We start from the raw sequence: 20,862 nt of genomic DNA, 5'->3' as shown, positions 1-20,862 counted from the left end.
CACAATGCCTTGTCGAGAAACTCAAAAATAATTAAGAGTAATTATTATTGGCATCTCCTTCATAAGTAATGTGTTCACCTTTTGAAGTTACAACTTACAACCCAACTCATAATTGATGAATATTCATTGTCAAAAGATTACAAAAAGCAACACCCTTCCAAGAAAAAAAGAAAGACCGGTTAAAGAGAGGTAGATATAGAAAGCCACCTGCAATAATTTATACTCTTATTGTTACAGAATGATATATGAATGATGTTTTATTGTTTTCCTCTTATACATTTAACCAAGGAAAGACATTTGGGGAAGAAGAAAGTCGAGCTGTAAGAACCTCCACACCAGTTTCTGTCACCTGCACAAGATCAAATCAAGAAAACGAGTATGAGAATCACATTTTTTTAACCGAGGAACCACCCAGCCCAACATGCCATTCGAATGGCCGAGTGGACGTAAATCTCTAGACGTCAAAACGGCCCGCACCACACTGACGACAGGTAAGACTGGGTCGAAACCCATGTGGGTAGAGGCTCGGAAGTGGACAAGCCTATGGAACCAAATTCCACAAGGAAATATCTCAACTGGTTGGTTCGAACTCCAAACATCGGGCACGTAGGCCCACATCCGAAGAGAACCAACTAGGCTATCAATTTGTATGCACAATTAGTATCCCCACTCTCACTTTTCTTCCCCTCCTAACTCTTCCACTCAATTAAGCAAATTTAGCCAGCACGATTTTGTTTTGAAACATAGGCAAACCACTTTGAGCGAAATTTTAATAAACTCAACTGGTTCTTTCCGGTCCACGGGCAGCTACAAAACACCACTCGTAGTGAATTTCAGAACTTACTAAAATTCTCAGGGTAAGAACATATATCGGCAAGACTGATCTACAACTGCTATAAAGCCGACAGAAATATTATAATCAAACCTAAATAACAATGTGATTTACACGCACCCATTATAGAACCCAATTTCATACATGCAATGAAGGTATTAATATATTTTTTAGAAAAATGTTGAAAAAATGAAAATGTGGAGTTACCAGAAGGGTGTGCTCAAACTGAGCACTACGTTTGCCATCTGCAGTAACAGCAGTCCATCCATCAGCCCACATTCGATCACGCCAAACCCCTGGCAAAGGAATCCAATTAGATGTGCCTAGAAATTGAAGAGATGACTCAACTGGGAAACCCACTAACTAAAATGACAACTGACAAGTCATACCTGCATTAATCATTGGTTCGATTGTAAAGGTCTGTCCAGCCTTCATCACACCAACTGCTTTATTTCCTGCTTAAGGTTAAGGTGAACTCCTTCACAATTAAGTACTGCGTTTCATCCAGACAAAAAAAAGAGTACTGTGTTTCATCTATCCAAGGTGTTGTCAAAATTCTAGAAACACTAAAGGAATCATCCTTATAATATATGTGCATATATAAATTTTCAATATCAAGGATACTTCCATAATGAGGAATGTTTGGGGCACAGTGAAAGAGTTCTCCAATACCATGACCGCAGATAGATTTAACCTAATTCAAAAAAAAAAGATTAAAAGATCGAAAGTATATCAAACATTGTTCGTGAGCTTAATAGCTAAAATGTGCATATAAAACAGTATGAAGAGTTTGTATTATATTAAACACTGTTAGCAAGCTCAATGGAGAAAATGCCTACAGCGGCCATGCTAATCTTACACGTTACCACAGAAAAGCCTGACATTAAAGCATGGCGATTAATAACTTCTCCAATTTCACGAAATCGAACTCCGGGTTTCACTGTACATAAATGAGAAGTCAAAGTCAAAATCTGCAACCATAAAGAAGATGATAAAGGACATTACGGAATACTTGCATCACAAAAAATTAAGGAAAAACAATGAATCAATGATAGATCAAAGAGCAGGGTTTGAATCCCCATCCTTGTTGAATAATTAAAAAAAAAACAGCAAAATTTAGATGTCCGCAGAGCTGTGCCTCCTGGGGATGCGAGGAGCTTGACCACTTGAACTAGTGATCCTCCCCAAACGCAGTAGTAGCATAAGCAAACAAACTAACTAGAAGCAAAGAGTAGCAAATTACAAATAGTGAACATAACTACATAAGTTTAAGGACCTTTCCTCGAATGAAAGAATATGACTAAATTAAATACATCAGTTATGGCATACCAATCGAGACATTCTCGAATAAACAATCAGCACATTTTCATCAAATATGAATCATTTCAAATGACAATTAAGGTGTATAGTGATAAGCACCAAGCACGAACTGCACAAGGTCATTGAGATGACAAGCATAATGTCATGAGCCACTGCAAACCATTATCCCAAACAAAGTACCCAAGGACTCTTTTAAATGAACATTTTCAACAACGATGCAAAACAATCCACATAATAAATAAAAAAGGAATGAGTGGACAAGAGTAGTCCCATAAAGATCAACAGAGATTAAAAATATCATAACTCGCATATATATGAGTGCATACCAATGGATATTGCTTTGTCCAAGCACTCAAAAGTACACTGGACCAGCCGCCTTGATTCTTCGTCAACATTTCCCACAAAATATGTTTCATTCAGATCACCTTCACAATGAGAAAACCACCGGTCAAGGCAAAACATGATACACATTCTTGAAATAATAACACATGAAATGAGGGTGGAGGAACAAGAAAAAAGGAACCCACCATGGACACCTTTGTAGTAAACAGTCACATCTACATTTACAATGTCTCCGTCCTCTAATTTCCTGCAGCAAGTGCAGTATCTTTTTTGAGTAAATTTCCATTCAGGTTCTACAGTGTCAAAATTGCTAAAAAATATTTAAAAGGACTTATAACAGTACTATTGGGGAGTGCAGAGAACTGACACAGCAAAGAATGTCAGAAAAGGGAAGTAAGAGGAGAACATATAAGGAAGACCAAAGTATAATCAATCGTGCATACATCAAAACTGTAGCACGGATAACACAAAGAAGTTATTCTTAAATGCCTGAGGGATGTAAGTGGGTCCGCACACTTTGTCACATACTAGCTTACAAGAGCCCATTTGGCACTACTATAACTTGCAAAAGAATGTATTGTGATTGAGTGATGTGGTAAGAAGAGATTGCAGGAAAAAGCTTAATAGCGTTCGACATAAAAATATAAAATAAGGACAAATATGTGTGATATAGAATAATTTATTCCATAACTACCTGTTTTATACTTTTTATTTTTCAAAGACACCTGAAAACTTCAACATTTGACAAAAAAAAAATTGATCATCTAAAAATTGTTTGAATTGGAAGGGCTATTTTTTTTTTTTAATCTTTTAAGCTCAAAACTGTTCAAGGTAAGACACATGGCAGCATCCCCTTGCACAATGAAAAAAGTTAGTATCAATTATCTCTAATGCACTTCCAAACTTGACTTACACATGCTAGCATCTGATGATTCAAAAGTTCAGGATACTTTGGTTTAAAAGTATAAAAGATAGAATTAAAAATATAATGGCAAAGAAAATAACCATATCATTGTTCTAGGATTTGGATCAACTGGGAAAAAATGTGTTGGGTGCACATGTATAAAGGGAGGGAATAGTAAGAAAATATGTCAAAGGAAAAAATGCAACACTGCAAAGTTCTAGAGAATGGATTACATGCCTGGCATCAGGAATTCCATGGCAGATTACTTCATTTACTGAGCTGCAACAGACAATAGAGCATATACACTTCATCAATGCGCTGAAGTTCCACTCATAAATATTCATTCACCCAAAGAAAAAGTACCTACGTGCAGCAAGACTTTGGAAAGAAATGATAATTAAGAGGAGATGGATATCCTCCTGCAGAAAGGGCAAGTCAGAATAATAATTAAAATTCCAAGCAATAGCTAATGATATGCACTACAAAGCATCTTGAACTTCGAGAATTGAAAGAAAGATATACATAGCACAACTCCGTAAAATGCAAACTAATCCAATTACAACATACGCACACCACCTTAAAAAAAAAATCAATTAATGATTGCATAATATGTGGAATGAAAATTAGTGCTCATAAATCATCATTGTTGTACTAGTTTTTTTTTTGTTGTATAAGATTCTCTTTTTCAGAATTTTTTTTAAAGAAAATGGTCCATTTAACAGCCAAAGCACATTCCACATAACATCATAGTGGCATGAGTTTCTCTTGGCATTCTAAGTGAACATCCCCAGACAGTTAGGAAATTCAAACAATAATACAACACAGAAAATATACTCTTTTCTTTTTAATAGAAAATTTTTATATAACACAGAAAATATACAACCTAGCTGCAACACCAGTTATCCATGAAGGATACATAGAACTCTTTAGCTTCCAACATGAAATACAATTACTTCAAAAGAAAATTCAATGAGCAAAGAACACGATAACCGTGTGGACAGAACAAGCAATAAAAAGTCTGATCCAACTAAAAATCACAATCCACAGCCTATTTTGATAGGAAATACAATTAATGAATATTCAATTCGTGTAAGGAAAGGGAACTTAAGAAATTTCTAAGAATATAAAGAGTAATGGATATGTCCATAAGACTACTAAAGCATTCCTTTACCATTAAACTCTGCACGATAAAAACTTTTCACTCAAAATTTTCATACCAGCAGCTATAGTGGCCTCATGAACTACTCCGTCAATTTCATCAGTCATCACACCAGGTCGGATAACGCGTGCAGCTGCATCTAAGACCTCCCTTGCTATCTGATGATTGGAAAGAGTTAGTAAGAGACCGCCTGATCTAAACAAGTAAGCATAAACTCACAAAGGATCCAAATCATATTCCCATAGCTCTCAGAAGTTGAGGTTCTCAGATTTCTTTTTTCCCCCTTACAATCTCATCATCTACCGAGAACGTACTTAAAAGTTAAAAGGGGAAAACAAAACAAATTAAGGAAGTTATGAAAAACTTACTCGAGAAGTTTCACGCATCCTCTCTATTTGATCAGAAGTTTTGATCTTCAAAATAAATATATTATTTTAGGGGGCAATAATTAGAGAAACAATCTAACAAAATCTTACACAAGCAGACACATAGGTTTCTAAGGACAAATTTACCTCAACTGCATGCTGCAGATCACTATTGGGCTCAATCTTTGGAACACCCTACAAATTCAAATTAAAGAGAAACAGTGCTTTAGTAACATGTGAGACACCAATAAAGAACAGAGATAGAAAGATTCATAAACCATATAAATCGGAAAATTGTGTACACTCCAATCAAAAAGAATTAAATAGGGAAACATAACTGAACTCAAGTAAGCCTTAGTCTAGAATTTACAAATGAAGCAAAGACTCGTAATTTGAAATAGAAAATACACTGACTCATGAGAGAGCCAACATATGGCAACCAAAAGAATCTCTGCTCAAAGTCCTAAAGAGAAAAGCAAACAAAAGGACTCCTAGCACCAAACAAGGAGGATTCAAAGGTCTCACATCAACTGCCCAGTCAGGATGATCAATGTGAGCTGGAACACTACGCTTGCCAGATATGGGAAACGGCCTTAATGTGCTGCAAAAAAAAAAAAGAAAAAAGAGAAAGGGAAAAGGCATTATTCTAACTCCAAAAAATCCAGAAAAAGTCGGATAGAAACAGTTTTACAAGACAAAAAGGGAGGGGAAAGGGAGAACCCAACTTAAACCCACGTACGTAAAAGTCCAATCAGCACAAGAAAACGGCTTACTTATTCTTCTTACTCTGCTCACAAGCCTCCAACATTATGTAAATTTATATCTAATTGGGCTTGCCTGATAATGAAAATACATTATCAGCACACTACTCTGAGACAAAGAAAAGGCACCATCTGTCTAGAGTGTTAAAATATTCCATAAACGAATTGAACTTTCAATTCATTTTGAAATTTGAATGGCATATAAGTTATTAAGTTTCTAGATGAAATTTAGGGAATTGGCATTTGGCAACAAAAACATTGTCATGTCACATAGTAATGCAGTTGAACTAAGGAAACTAATCAATATAGCTATCAATCCAAAAGATAATTATTCAAAATTTCATGACAATCCAAAGCTTCTAGAAATGTTGTCATATTAGCAACCAAATTCTTTCAAGCAACACGTAGATGTCTTGCTCAAAAGCTTTCCAAGGGAAAAAAAAAGGGACACTTCACAGCGCATAAAATAAGCAGAAATGCCAAAGGTGATCAACAAGCAGAGCAAAGGTACTCCTAATCCAATTCAAGCAAGAATCAGAACTTTCAAAGATAAATATGTAATAAAATCCAGAAAAAGAAAAAGAAAAAGAAAAAGGGTAAGGTATCTATTACTATTATACAATGCATCAAATTGTCCAGATATACCCTGTCCAATCAAAATATGGAAGTTTTGTCGTTCGAGCCTGCCCCTTCCTCAAGCAATATTGCCAGCCTTCATTAAGTCCGTTTGAGTTACTTTCACCAGGAGAACCTGTCCCAATTAAGGACATCTTTGCCTTCAAATGAACTAACTTATGAGTGCTCCAAGAAGCCTTAAAACAATCCTGAGTGCTGTTAATACATACAAATTCGTTAATACAGAAACAAAAAATTGTGGAATTTTTATTTTAATTTGATATTTACTGTGGAAAAGTTGATGAGAAAGCAATATGAATAAAAAGTTCAATAAAGATATTTTCAGTCACATCCGATATACGATACATGACAGTACAACCATTGCATTCGTATAAATACTATAGGTCTAACTCCACTAGGAACTTTAACAAACCAACAAAAAGGACCCACATCTAGTACTTATATCACAACTAGAAGATTCATTTGAAGGACATAGGTCAGATCAGAATCCAAATTTTTAGCTGCCAGCGCCGACATTTTTTATTTCTAAAAGGGGCAGTGCATGCATTATATGTTGGGCATCTGAAGATTAACATTTTCTTTACATTAAGAGACCGACTTGGATTGTAATGCTTGAATGAAATGGTCTTTGTGCTGGTGCTAGCCTCTGAATATCCTGTGTTATTGCCACTCTCGGTGTTTGTCAAAGTAAATTACTAAAAAACAGAGGACTGTCAAAGTTCCACATCAAAAAACAAAGGACTATCATAGACATGATGCATTTGAAGGAAGTACCAATAACAGCTGAGGGTAAGAGATTCTGTTATCCTCTTTAACATCCTTTTGTCATTCCAAGAAAACGAACTACACAAAATTGTATAACATCGAACTATACTTTCCAATCAAGCACTGAAATTCTATGGCAATCAAAAGTAATTTCCATCCCAGCAATAAAAGATTACACACCAGAAAGCAGCATCTTCACGAGGAAGCTTTAACTCCATGCACTTCGGACATCTGAAAACAATAGAAAGTACTATATTCATGACTGATGCTTTGAATGAGTTGTATCTCAAATAACAAGGGTAAGTAAGCATTACAGTTATGTATTTACAATACATAACATATTTACACTCTCTTCTCTTCTAAAGCCTATCAATGGAATTAAACAAGTGCTAAACCTCTCAGACAGTCAGATAATCAAGAGGATGCCAACAGAAGGATGGAGTCATTTACTAGTATCATGGGCCATCAAAGAAAGTGGGCCACTGGGAAGCACACAATTAGTCTACGCAAGGATAGTAGCCAAGAAGTTAGCATCCTAGATCCGCAGAATAGGTATTCCCTAAATTTTATTCTTTGGTTGTTTGAAGAACAGCTCAATTACTGTAATACCTTCCACCCCCAACCAAAAAGAAAAGGGAAAAGGAAGAAAATAAAACAACCTTTTCCCCCATTTTTTACGTTGCTTTTGAACTTAGTGTTTAATAAAACCCAATTTATTAAAGAAAATTCAGTGATGCTTCCCGTAGACTTCAAATCAGCACAACATCTAACCTAAGTAATTCTCTTGGAATCATCATCTTCAACAATCCAATTTGGAAAACTTAGTACCTATTAGTACCAATCAATAATATGCATCGGAATAACATGAAATCCAACTACAACCAATAGCATTGTCTATTCACAATCGCAAATATTTAATCTGGGAGCCAACACTATAAAAGCAACAAGGAGCACTGAAAAGACGCCAATGCCAATCAAGTGCTACCTGGATCAGCATCAACATGAACAAGAACATGATGAAGTTTCTCCATCGAAAAACCAAAATAAAAGATATTACATACTGAAGATTTGCAGGTTTGCCACACCGAACACAAGATATCGCAGTCTTCGCCACATCTGAGTCAGCCGCCATTGAACAAACACAAATACACTCTGTAAAGATAAATACTGCAATTCAGTTAAGAATACGCAGAAAGGAGTATATATATATATATATATTAGATTAGAGATGAAAGGAGTGCGAACCTCCGATTGCAGATTGTTTTGGCCAAAAGCTTTCGACTTGTAGTCAAGGAAGAAATAGAGAAAACAGTGGTCGACTCTTCAACAAAAATAAGGTTTAAGGTTTCCAAGAAATTAATATTGAATAAGGTTTAGGGTTTCCGAGAAATTAATATTGAATAAAAAATTTATTTGACAACAATTTGGTAGTAGTAATTGAAGAAGTGTTATAGAAGGAAAATAAGAAAATTATTTTAGCGATTAATTGGAAAAAAATGCTTATAAAAACAATTAATTGAAAAAAAAATTGAGCGGGTTAGCACAATGTTAGGGCCAGCCTCTATGTGCAATCTCCGCCCAATAATTTTCGGGACTGCTAGGCCTTATTAGCCTCAAATTTAAGCCAAACTCAAAATTGAAATTAGAATCATTTTCTGGTTCAGCCCACAATCATAATATAATTGTTCATGCCCACTTTTTATGCGAACATATACTCACCAAACTTGTTGACAGACAATTTCATAATATTATGTAGTGCGTGCAGTGTTAGTTTTGAAAAGGGGCACCGTTATTTCGTCGATTCATCACTGTATAATTTGTTTGTTGATAGGCACAAATTAACGTCATCCACCTTGATTGATTGGATGGCTAGTTTGTGGGAAAAAAATCAAGTAAAACATTTACACTAAAATAAGAATAAAATAATCAATACCCCATATATCGTAGCCGTTGATTGTACAAGATGGTAATACGCATTGTATCAAATCATATTCATGTTGATAACAAACATGTCTGGGTAGTTAATCAGAGTAAGCAAGCTTTTAAATGTAATCAATCAATTCTTTCCAATCAATGAACATACTAATATTTTTAATATTATGAATGACATGTATTCTATTAAAGCCGTCTAATATATTGACTTTTTCCTACAGAGAAAATGAAGTTGACTCCTTATCGAGCGGCCATCAAGATTGAATGATATATGATACTGACCAAATGAAAGAAAAAGAAATAAGATAAAGAAAAAAACCAACAAAGGACACATCCAAAAGAAATAAAATTTTGAGTACTCACGGAAATGTTACGTTCCATTAAGAACATTAGGAAAATTATTTTTCTCATTTGTCGTGTCGTGATGGTGTGAATGATTAGAAGTGTCAACCATCGAGCAATTCAGCAAATTAATGTGAGGTTGCTATGGATGGTCGAAATGTACATACATACTTTGTGGGAAAGATTCCATGGATTCCATTAGAAATTCACCCAGAGTTGAATCTGCATTGGAGCTGCCTAGTGACAGAGCTGAAAATAGCCACGATCACTTTTTTTTGATGTAAATCTTGCCTATTGCTGTGGTTGGAGGAATTGATGTAAATGAGCTATCAATGGAGTTTACCAAATGATTTCCATTTGCAGGAAAACCCCGATGAAAGAGATGCCGAAGCTAGAGTAAATGCTGTGAAAGGACTTGTATCAGTCTGTGAAACATTAACCAAGGCAAAAGAAGCTTCCAGTATTGTTTCTCGAGAGGATGATGTGACTCTGTATCATCTGATCAAGAATGAAATAGTGAAAAGTTTACTGAAAGCGCTTGATGATTATTCTGTCGATAACAGAGGCGATGTGGGTTCATGGGTTCGTGAGGCTGCTATGGATGGTCTTGAGAAATGTACATACATACTTTGTGGGAAAGATTCCATGGATTCCATTAGAAATTCACCCAGAGTTGAATCCGCATTGGAGTTGCCTAGTGACAGTGCTGAAAATAACCACAAGCACTCATTTTTTGATGCAAAACTTGCTACTGCTGTGGTCGGAGGAATTGTTAAGCAAGCTGTAGAGAAGATGGATAAACTAAGAGAAGCAGCTGCAAAGGTTCTGCATAGGATCTTATACAATGAGAAAATATATGTTCCACATATTCCTTATAGAGAAAAGCTAGAGAATATTATTCCCAAGAAGGCAGATTTGAAATGGGGGGTAAGCATTGTGTTGGTCATTTTGTTCCTGGTCTCATGATATGCCCTAATTGAGTTATTTCACAGAGAAGCTATTCTTTAATTTTGTGCAGATACCCTCATTTTCTTATCCGCGATTTGTACAGTTACTTCAGTTGGATTGTTATAGTAGAGTTGTCATTTCTGGGTTAGGTATTTCAATTGGTGGATTGCAAGAGTCCTTAAGGAAGGCATCAATCTCTGCTTTGCTGGACTATCTTCAAGTGGCTGAAACTGATATTCCGGAGGAAAGAAAGTCCAGAGAGCATTTGTTATGTACCGATATCCTTTGGGTTCTCCAATAGTACAAGAGATGTGACAGAGTCATCATACCAACTTTAAAGGTATTACGGGCGGCAGATAATCTACCTCTCCTTCTTTGTTAGATATTCAAGAAACTTCTCATCTATCTTTCTGGGCTTTTAAGACTTTCTCCCACTTTTCTTTTTCTGGACAATTTTGCTCCTATTTTATGAATGTTAAACTTATTTACAAGTCTTCATTATCTTGATCAAGATTCTTTTGTATGTCAGACAATTGAGATTCTTTTCAGCAAAAGGATACTCTTGAACATGGAGGTTAGTTTCTTTTAGAGTCTTGTTTTTAACTAGTTAATTTATCTTTCTTTAGATACCGGAAAGTTCTCTCTAAGGAACGTTGTAAGCATTAATTTTTTAATTTGCAGGATCATACTCCAACTTTCTGTGCTGGTGTCCTGGGTTCCTTGGCGCTTGAATTAAAGGGATCTAAGGACTTCTCCAAGTTATATGCGGGCATTGCAATACTAGGATATATTGCTTCAGTTTCAGACTCCATCAGTGCCAAGGCCTTCACTCATCTCCTCACCTTCTTGGGACATCGATATCCGAAGGTGTGTTGTGTTCAAATTTCTGGTTTCAAAAACATTTTTGCATCACATTCTTAATTTTTTTTCTTCCCAAAAACGGTTGAGGTGGGTTTTCATGCATCGGACTTTTGTCCCCATGCGGTTCCATTAGTTTTTTCTACTTTCAAGTTGATTAGATCAATTCAAAATAAGAATAGTGATAGTTTCCATCGTTTGTATTCATTGATTCAGATTCGAAAAGCTGCAGCAGAACAAGTTTATCTTGTGCTCCTGCAAAACGGAAATCTCATTGCGGAGGACAAGACAGAGCAAGCACTTGAAATTATATCCGAAACTAGTTGGGAAGGAGACCTGCAAGCAACAAAGCCTCAGAGGTTAGAGTTGTATGAAATAGTTGGCCTGGAAATAGGACAACCCAATACCACCAAGAAAATGTCAAACAAGGATGGGGAGAAGAGGTCTACAGCCAATGATGAACATGCATCATATTCCTCATTAGTTGGGTCAACAGGGTTTTGAGTTTTTCCAGTTTGAAAGCTCTTTGATCAAATTCCAACTTGCTCTTGGTGGTTGTGATTTTTCTTATGAGGTCTACGACAAACCAGAGCGCATAGCACAATATGTAGAGTGGAGAGAATGCGCTGCGTCGCACCTTGCCCTGTAAAATTTTGGAATCGCTCTTGGTAATGAGCTTTACAGATCAACTACTGTACTGCATAATTTTGATTGTTACACAATGCCTTGTCGAGAAACTCAAAAATAATTAAGAGTAATTATTATTGGCATCTCCTTCATAAGTAATGTGTTCATTTTTTTGAAGTTACAACTAACAACCCAACTCATAATTGATGATTATTCATTGTCAAAAGATTACAAAAAGCAACACCCTTCCAAGAAAAAAGAAAGACCAGTTTAAGAGAGGTAGATATAGAAAGCCACCTGCAATAATTTATACTCTTATTGTTACAGAATGATATATGAATGATGTTTTATTGTTTTCCTCTTATACATTTAACCAAGGAAAGACATTTGGGGAAGAAGAAAGTCGAGCTGTAAGAACCTCCACACCAGTTTCTGTCACCTGCACAAGACCATATCAAGAAAACAAATGAGAATCACATTTTTTTTAACCAAGGAACCACCCAGCCCAACATGCTCTTCGAATAGCCGAGTGAACGTAAATATTTGGCCGCCAAAACGGCCCGCACCACACTGGCGACAGGTAAGACTGGGTTGAAGCCTATGTAGGTAGAGGCTCGGAAGTGGACAAGCCTATGGAACCAAAATCCACAAAGAAATATCTCAGCTAGTTGGTTCGAACTCCAAACATCGGGCACCATTGGCCCTCATCCGAAGAGACAACCAACTAGGCTATCAATTTGTATGCACAATTAATTTCCCAACCTCACTTTTTTCCCCTCATTTTTAACTCTTCCACTCAATTAAGCAAATTTAGCCAGCACGATTTTGTTTTGAAACACAGGCAAACCACTTTGAGCGAAATTTTAATAAACTCAATTGGTTCTTTCCGGTCCACGGGTAGCTACAAAACACCACTCGTAGTGAATTTCAGAACTTACTAAGATTCTCAGCGTAAGAATATATATCAGCAAGACTGATCTACAACTGCTATAAAGACGACAGAAATATTATAATCAAACCTAAATAACAATGTGATTTACACGCACCCATTATAGAACCCAATTACATACATGCAATGAAGGTATTAATATATTTTTTAGAAAAATGTTGAAAAAATGAAAATGTGGAGTTACCAGAAGGGTGTGCTCAAACTGAGCACTACGTTTGCCATCTGCAGTAACAGCAGTCCATCCATCAGCCCACATTCGATCACGCCAAACCCCTGGCAAAGGAATCCAATTAGATGTGCCCAGAAATTGAAGAGATGACTCAACTGGGAAACCCATTAACTTAAATGACAACTGACAAGTCATACCTGCATTAATCATTGGTTCGATTGTAAAGGTCTGTCCAGCCTTCATCACACCAACTGCTTTATTTCCTGCTTAAGGTCAAGTTGAACTCCTTCACAATTAAGTACTGCGTTTCATCCAGACAAAAAAAAAAGTACTGTGTTTCATCTACCCTACCCAAGGTGTTGTCAAAATTCTAGAAACACTAAAGGAATCTTCCTTATAATATATGTGCATATATAAGTTTTCAATATCAAGGATACTTCCATAATGAGGAATGTTTGGGGCACAGTGAAAGAGTTCTCCAATACCGTGACCGCAGTATGATTTAACCTAATTCAAAAAAAAAAGATTAAAAGATCGACAGTATATCAAACATTGTTCGTGAGTTTAATAGATAAAATGTGCATATAAAACGGTATGAAGAGTTTGTATTATATTAAACACTGTTAGCAAGCTCAATGGAAAAAATGCCTACAGCGGCCATGCTAATCTTACACATTACCACAGAAAAGCCTGACATTAAAGCATGGCGATTAATAACTTCCCCAATTTCACGAAATCGAACTCCAGGTTTCACTGTACAAAAATGAGAAGTCAAAGTCAAAATCTGCAACCATAAAGAAGATGATAAAGGACATAACAGAATACTTGCATCACACAAAAATTAAAGAAAAACAATGATAGATCAAAGCGCAGGGTTTGAATCCCCATCCTTGTTGAATAATTAAAAAAAACTGCAAAATTTAGATGTCCACAGAGCTGTGCCTCTTGGGGATGCGAGGAGCTTGACCACTTGAACTAGTGATCCTCCCCAAACGCAGTAGTAGCATAAGCAAACAAACTAAGTAGAAGCAAAGAGTGGCAAATTACAAATAGTGAACATAACTACATAAGTTTAAGGACCTTTCCTCGAATGGAAGAATGTAACTAAATTAAATACATGAGTTATGGCATATCAATCGAGACATTCTCGAATAAACAATCAGCACATTTTCATCAAATATGAATCATTTCACATGACAATTAAGGTGTACTGTGATAAGCACCAAGCACGAACTGCACAAGGTCATTGAGATGACAAGCATAATATCATGAGCCACTGCAAACCATTATCCCAAACAAAGTACCCAAGGACTCTTTTAAATGAACATTTTCAACTACGATGCAAAACAATCCACATAATAAATAAAAAAAGGAATGAGTGGACAAGAGTAGTCCCATAAAGATCAACAGAGATTAAAAATATCATAACTCGCATATATACGAGTGCATACCAATGGATATTGCTTTGTCCAAGCACTCATAAGTACACTGGACCAGCCGCCTTGATTCTTCGTCAACATTTCCCACAAAATATGTTTCATTCAGATCACCTTCACAATGAGAAAACCACCAGTCAAGGCAAAACATGATACACATTCTTGAAATAATAACACATGAAATGAGGGTGAAGGAACAAGAAAAAAAGAACCTACCATGGACACCTTTGTAGTACACAGTCACATCTACATTTACAATGTCTCCGTCCTCTAATTTCCTGCAGCAAGTGCAGTATCTTTTCTGAGTAAATTTCCATTCAGGTTCTACATAGTGTCAAAATTGCTAAAAATATTTAATAGGACTTATAACAGTACTATTGGGGAGTGTAGAGAACTGACACAGCAAAGAATGTCAGAAAAGGGAAGTAAGAGGAGAACGTATAATGAAGACCAAAGTATAATTAATCATGCATACACCAAAACTGTAGCACGGATAACACAAAGAAGTTATTCTTAAATGCCTGAGGGATGTAAGGTCCACACACTTTGTCACATACTAGCTTACAAGAGCCCATTTGGCACTACTATAACTTGTAAAAGAATGTATTGTGATTGAGTGATGTGGTAAGAAGAGATTAGAAGAGATTGCAGGAAAAAGCTTAATAGCATTCTCCATAAAATAAGGACAAATATGTGTGATATAGAATAATTTATTCCATAACTACCTGTTTTATACTTTTTATTTTTCAAAGACACCTGAAAACTTCAACATTTGACAAAAAAAATTGATCATCTAAAAATTGTTTGAATTGGAAGGGCTTTTTTTTTTTTTTTTTTAATGTTTTAAGCTCAAAACTGTTCAAGGTACGACACATGGCAGCATCCCCTTGCACAATGAAAAAAGTTAGTATCAATTATCTCTAATGCACTTCCAAACTTGACTTACACATGCTAGCATCTGATGATTCAAAAGTTCAGGATACTATGGTTTAAAAGTATAAAAGATAGAATTAAAAATATAATGGCAAAGAAAATAACCAATCATTGTTCTAGGATTTGGATCAACTGGGAAAAAATGTGTTGGTGCACATGTATAAAGGGAGGGAATAGTAAGGAAATATGTCAAAAGAAAAAATGCAACACCGCAAAGTTCTAGAGAATGGATTACATGCCTGGCATCAGGAATTCCATGACAGATTACTTCATTTACTGAGCTGCAACAGACAATAGAGCATATACACTTCATCAATGCGCTGAAGTTCCACTCATAAATATACATTCACCCAAAGAAAAAGTACCTACGTGCAGCAAGACTTTGGAAAGAAATGATAATTAAGAGGAGATGGATATCCTCCTGCAGAAAGGGCAAGTCAGAATAATAATTAAAATTCCTAGCAATAGCTAATGATAAGCACTACAAAGCATCTTAAACTTCGAGAATTGAAAGAAATAGCACAACTCCGTAAAATGCAAACTAATCCAATTACAATATATGCACAACACCTTCAAAAAAAAAATCAATTAATGATTGCATAATATGTGGAATGAAAATTAGTGCTCATAAATCATCATTGTTGTACAAGTTTTTTTTGTTGTTGTATAAGATTCTCTCTTTTTTAGAATTTTTTTAAAAGAAAATGGTCCATTTAACAGCCAAAGCACATTCCACATAACATCATAGTGGCATGAGTTTCTCTTGGCATTCTAAGTGAACATCCCCAGACAAAATGAGTTAGGAAATTCAAACAATAATACAACATAGAAAATATACTCTTTCTTTTTAATATAAAATTTTTATATAACACAGAAAATATACAACCTAGCTGCAACACCAGTTATCCATGAAGAATACATAGAACTCTTCAGCTTCCAACATGAAATACAATTACTTCAAAAGAAAATTCAATGAACAAAAAACACGATAACCGTGTGGACAGAACAAGCAATAAAAAGTCTGATCCAACTATAAAATCACAATCCACAGCCTATTTTCATAGGAAATACAATTAATGAATATTCAATTCGTGTAAGACTACTAAAGCATTCCTTTACCATTAAACTCTGCACAATAAAAACTTTTCACTCAAAATTTTCATACCAGCAGCTATAGTGGCCTCATGAACTACTCGATCAATTTCATCAGTCATCACACCAGGTCGGATAACGCGTGCAGCTGCATCTAAGACCTCCCTTGCTATCTGATGATTGGAAAGAGTTAGTAAGAGACAGTCTGATCTAAACAAGTAAGCATAAACTCACAAAGGATCCAAATCATATTCCCATAGCTCTCAGAAGTTGAGGTTCTCAGATTTCTTTTTTCCCCCTTACAATCTCATCAGCTACTGAGAACGTACTTAAAAGTTAAAAGGGGAAAACAAAACAAATTAAGGAAGTTATGAAAAACTTACTCGAGAAGTTTCCCGCATCCTCTCCATTTGATCAGAAGTTTTGATCTTCAAAATAAATATATTATTTTTTTACGGGGCAATAATTAGAGAAACAATCAAAACAATCTAACAAAATCTGACACAAACAGACACAGAGGTTTCTAAGGACAAATTTACCTCAACTGCATGCTGCAGATCACTATTGGGCTCAATCTTTGGAACACCCTACAAATTCAAATTAAAGAGAAACAGTGCTTTAGTAACATGTGAGAGATCAATAAAGAACAAAGATAGAAATATTCATAAACCATATAAATCGGAAAATTGTGTACACTCCAATCAAAAAGAATTAAATAGGGAAACATAACTGAACTCATGTAAGCCTTAGTCTAGATTTTACAAATGAAGCAAAGACTCATAATTTGAAATAGAAAATACATTGACTGATGAGAGAGCCAACATATGGCAACCAAAAGAATCTCTGCTCAAAGTCCTAAAGAGAAAAGCAAACAAAAGGACTCCTAGCACCAAACAAGGAGGATTCAAAGGTCTCACATCAACTGCCCAGTCAGGATGATCAATGTGAGCTGGAACACTACGCTTGCCAGATATGGGAAACGGCCTTAATGTGCTGCAAAAAAAAAGCAAAAAGAGAAGGGGAAAAGGCATTATTCTAACTCAAAAAAATCCTGAAAAAGTCAGATAGAAACTGTTTTACAAAACAAAAGGGGAGGGGAAAGGGAGAACCCAACTTAAACCCACGTACGTAAAAGTCCAATCAGCACAAGAAAATGGCTTACTTATTCTTCTTACTCTGCTCACAAGCGTCCAACATTATGTAAATTTATATCTAATTGGGCTTGTCTGATAATGACAATACATTATGAGCACACTACTATGAGACAAAGAAAAGGCACTATCTGTCGGGAGTGTTAAAATATTCCATAAACAAATTGTCCTTTCAATTCATTTTGAAATTTGAATGGCATATAAGTTATTAAGTTTCTAGATGAAATTTATGGAATTGGCATTTGGCAACAAAAATGTTGTCATGTCACATAGTAATGCAGTTGAACTAAGGAAACTAATCAATATAGCTATCAATCCAAAAGATAATTATTCAAAATTTCATGACAATCCAAAGCTTTTAGAAATGTTGTCATATTAGCAACCAAATTCTTTCAAGCAACACGTAGATGTCTTGCTCAAAAGCTTTCCAAGGAAAAAAAAGGACACTTCACAGCGCATAAAATAAGCAGAAATGCCAAAGGTGATCAACAAGCAGAGGTACTCCTAATCCAATTCAAGCAAGAATCAGAACTTTCAAAGATAAATATCTAATAAAATCCAGAAAAAAAGAAAGAAAAGAAAAAGAAAGCAAGGTATCTATTACTATTATACAATGCATCAAATTGTCCAGATATACCCTGTCCAATCAAAATAAGGAAGTTTTGTCGTTCGAGCCTGCCCCTTCCTCAAGCAATATTGCCAGCCTTCATCAAGTCCGTTTGAGTTATTTTCACCAGGAGAACCTGTCCCAAGTAAGGACATCTTTGCCTTCAAATGAGCTGACTTATGAGTGCTCCAAGAAGCCTTAAAACAATCCTGAGTGCTGTTAATAGATACAAATTCGTTAATACAGAAACAAAAAATTGTGAAATTTTTATTTTAATTTGATATTTACTGTGGAAAAGTTGATGAGAAAGCAATATGAATAAAAACTTCAATAAAGATATTTTCAGTGACATCCGATATACGATACATGACAGTACAACGATTGCATTCGTATAAATACTATAGGTCTAACTCCACTAGGAACTTTAACAAACCAACAAAAAGGACCCACATCTAGTACTTATATCACAAGTAGAAGATTCATTTGAAGGACATTGGTCAGATCAGAATCCAAATTTTTAGCTGCCAGCGTTGACATTTTTTATTTCTAAAAGGGGCAGTTCATGCATTATATGTCGGGCATCTGAAGATTAACATTTTCTTTACATTAAGAGACTGACTTGGATTGTACTGCTTGAATGCTGCATCATTCACTTCAAAGTAAAAAAAAAAAAAAAAGTAGAATCAAGATAGGCAATAACATTCTTAAGGGCCAAACCAGAGCCCTCATACCAGAAGAGAAGTCTTTGTGCTGGTGCTAGCCTCTGAATATCCTGTGTTATTGCCACTCTCGGTGTTTGTCAAAGTAAATTATTAAAAAACAGAGGACTGTCAAAGTTCCACATCAAAAAACAAAGGACTACCATAGACATGATGCATTTGAAGGAAGTACCAATAATAGCTGAGGGTAAGAGGTTCTGTTATCCTCTTTAACATCCTTTTTCATTCCAAGAAAACGAACTACACAGCATTGTGTAACATCGAACTATACTCTCCAATCAAGCACTGAAATTCTATGGCAATCAAAAGTAATTTCCATCCCAGCAATAAAAGATTACACACCAGAAAGCAGCATCTTCACGAGGAAGCTTTAACTCCATGCACTTCGGACATCTGAAAACAATAGAAAGTACTATATTCATGACTGATGCTTTGAATGAGTTGTACGTCAAATAACAAGGGTAAGTAAGCATTACAGTTATGTATTTACAATACATAACATATTTACGCTCTCTTGTCTTCTAAAGCCTATCAATGGAATTAAGCAAGTGTTAAACCTCTCAGACAGTCAGATAATCAAGAGGATGCCAACAGAATTATGGAGTCATTTACTAGCATCATGGGCCATCAAAGAAAGTGGGCCACTGGGAAGCACACAATTAGTCTACGCAAGGATAGTAGCCAAGAAGTTAGCATCCTAGATCCGCAGAATAGGTATTCCCTAAATTTTATTCTTTGGTTGTTTGAAGAACAGCTCAATTACTGTAATACGTTCCACCCCCAACCAAAAAGAAAAGGAAAAAGGAAGAAAATAAAACAACCTTTTCCCCCATTTTTTACGTTGCTTTTGAACTTTGTGTTTAATAAAACCTAATTTATTAAAGAAAATTCGGTGATGCTTCCCATAGACTTCAAATCAGCACAACATCTAGCCTAAGTAATTCTCTTGGAATCATCGTCTTCAACAATCCAATTTTGAAAACTTAGTACCTATTAGTACCAATCAATAATATGCATCGGAAAAACATGAAATCCAACAACAACCAAAAGCATTGTCTATTCACAATCGCAAATATTTAATCTTGCAGCGGGAGCCAACACTATAAAAGCAACAAGGAGCACTGAAAAGACGCCAATGCCAATCAAGTGCTACCTGGGTCAGCATCAACATGAACATGAACATGATGAAGTTTCTCCATCCAAAAACCAAAATAAAAGATATTACATACTGAAGATTTGCAGGTTTGCCACACCGAACACAAGATATCGCAGTCTTCGCCAAATCTGAGTCAGCCGCCATTGAACAAACACAAATACAATCTGTAAAGATAAATACTGCAATCCAGTTAAGAATGCGCAGAAAGGAGTATATATATATTAGATTAGAGATGAAAGGAGTGCGAACCTCCGATTGCAGATTGTTTTGGCCAAAAGCTTCGACTTGTAGTCCAGGAGGAAATAGAGAAACAGTGGTCGACCTCTTCAAAAAAAATAGGGTTTAGGGTTTCCGAGAAATTAATATTGAATAAAAAAATTTATTTGATTTGATTTTCTTATAAAGAAACAAGAACAATTTGGTAGTTGAAGAAGTGTCATGGAAGGAAAATAAGAAAATCATTTTAGCGATTAATTAGAAAAAAAATGCTTATAAAAACAATTAATTGAGAAAAAAAAAAATGAGCCTAGTAGATCGGTTTAGCACAAGGTTAGGGTCAGTCTCTATGTGCAACCTCCGCCCAATAATTTTCGGGCCAGCTAGGCCTTATTAGCCTCAAAATGAAGCCCAACTCAAAATTGAAATTAGGGTTAGTTTCTAATTAGTGAAGTTGATTGTGGAAACTTTTTGTGAACGAGCCCAGCAATTTCAGTGTTATTTTCTTGCAAGAGTCAAAGGCTCATGGGAGATTCCCCCCATAGGGGCTTCGGCTTGGTCTAAACTATCGCCAGCTTAGAGCGGATTGGGTTGGTGGCCCGAGTTTAGAATGACCCACCTATCCAGTGGACATGTTGAGCTG

The 20,862-nt window shown here is 35.7% G+C and overlaps 3 protein-coding genes across 3 annotated transcripts; 1 reads left to right on the top strand and 2 right to left on the bottom strand.

Moving 5' to 3' along the window:
• Nucleotides 1-58: 58 nt before the first annotated feature.
• LOC119984361 (methionine aminopeptidase 1A-like) lies at nucleotides 59-8,488 on the bottom strand. Its single transcript, XM_038828272.1, has 17 exons — nucleotides 8,330-8,488; nucleotides 8,146-8,236; nucleotides 7,265-7,315; nucleotides 6,329-6,514; nucleotides 5,448-5,523; nucleotides 5,070-5,117; nucleotides 4,926-4,970; nucleotides 4,616-4,715; nucleotides 3,766-3,817; nucleotides 3,636-3,677; nucleotides 2,680-2,741; nucleotides 2,479-2,577; nucleotides 1,699-1,772; nucleotides 1,457-1,526; nucleotides 1,222-1,287; nucleotides 1,040-1,128; nucleotides 59-349 (listed from the first exon to the last, which is right to left on the bottom strand). Exons 2-17 carry the CDS (start codon nucleotides 8,214-8,216, stop codon nucleotides 272-274), a joined length of 1,209 nt encoding a protein of 402 aa, XP_038684200.1. The 5' UTR covers nucleotides 8,217-8,236; nucleotides 8,330-8,488; the 3' UTR covers nucleotides 59-271.
• Nucleotides 8,489-9,679: 1,191 nt separating this feature from the next.
• On the top strand, nucleotides 9,680-11,851 carry LOC119984322 (tubulin-folding cofactor D-like). Its single transcript, XM_038828191.1, has 5 exons — nucleotides 9,680-10,285; nucleotides 10,377-10,646; nucleotides 10,836-10,880; nucleotides 10,988-11,173; nucleotides 11,381-11,851. The coding sequence occupies exons 1-2, from the start codon at nucleotides 9,680-9,682 to the stop codon at nucleotides 10,605-10,607; spliced, it is 837 nt and encodes a 278-aa protein (XP_038684119.1). The 3' UTR covers nucleotides 10,608-10,646; nucleotides 10,836-10,880; nucleotides 10,988-11,173; nucleotides 11,381-11,851.
• A 92-nt stretch (nucleotides 11,852-11,943) lies between these two features.
• On the bottom strand, nucleotides 11,944-20,411 carry LOC119984360 (methionine aminopeptidase 1A-like). The gene is made up of 17 exons (XM_038828271.1): nucleotides 20,253-20,411; nucleotides 20,077-20,167; nucleotides 19,190-19,240; nucleotides 18,159-18,344; nucleotides 17,288-17,363; nucleotides 16,910-16,957; nucleotides 16,754-16,798; nucleotides 16,444-16,543; nucleotides 15,648-15,699; nucleotides 15,518-15,559; nucleotides 14,562-14,623; nucleotides 14,361-14,459; nucleotides 13,589-13,662; nucleotides 13,347-13,416; nucleotides 13,107-13,172; nucleotides 12,925-13,013; nucleotides 11,944-12,230 (listed from the first exon to the last, which is right to left on the bottom strand). Exons 2-17 carry the CDS (start codon nucleotides 20,145-20,147, stop codon nucleotides 12,153-12,155), a joined length of 1,209 nt encoding a protein of 402 aa, XP_038684199.1. The 5' UTR covers nucleotides 20,148-20,167; nucleotides 20,253-20,411; the 3' UTR covers nucleotides 11,944-12,152.
• Between the last annotated feature and the right edge of the window lie 451 nt (nucleotides 20,412-20,862).

Source organism: Tripterygium wilfordii, chromosome 18 (genome assembly GCF_013401445.1).
Source record: "Tripterygium wilfordii isolate XIE 37 chromosome 18, ASM1340144v1, whole genome shotgun sequence".
Lineage (NCBI taxonomy): Eukaryota > Viridiplantae > Streptophyta > Magnoliopsida > Celastrales > Celastraceae > Tripterygium > Tripterygium wilfordii.
Note: the sequence above shows the minus strand (reverse complement) of the source record. Positions and strands in the feature narration are given on the sequence as shown.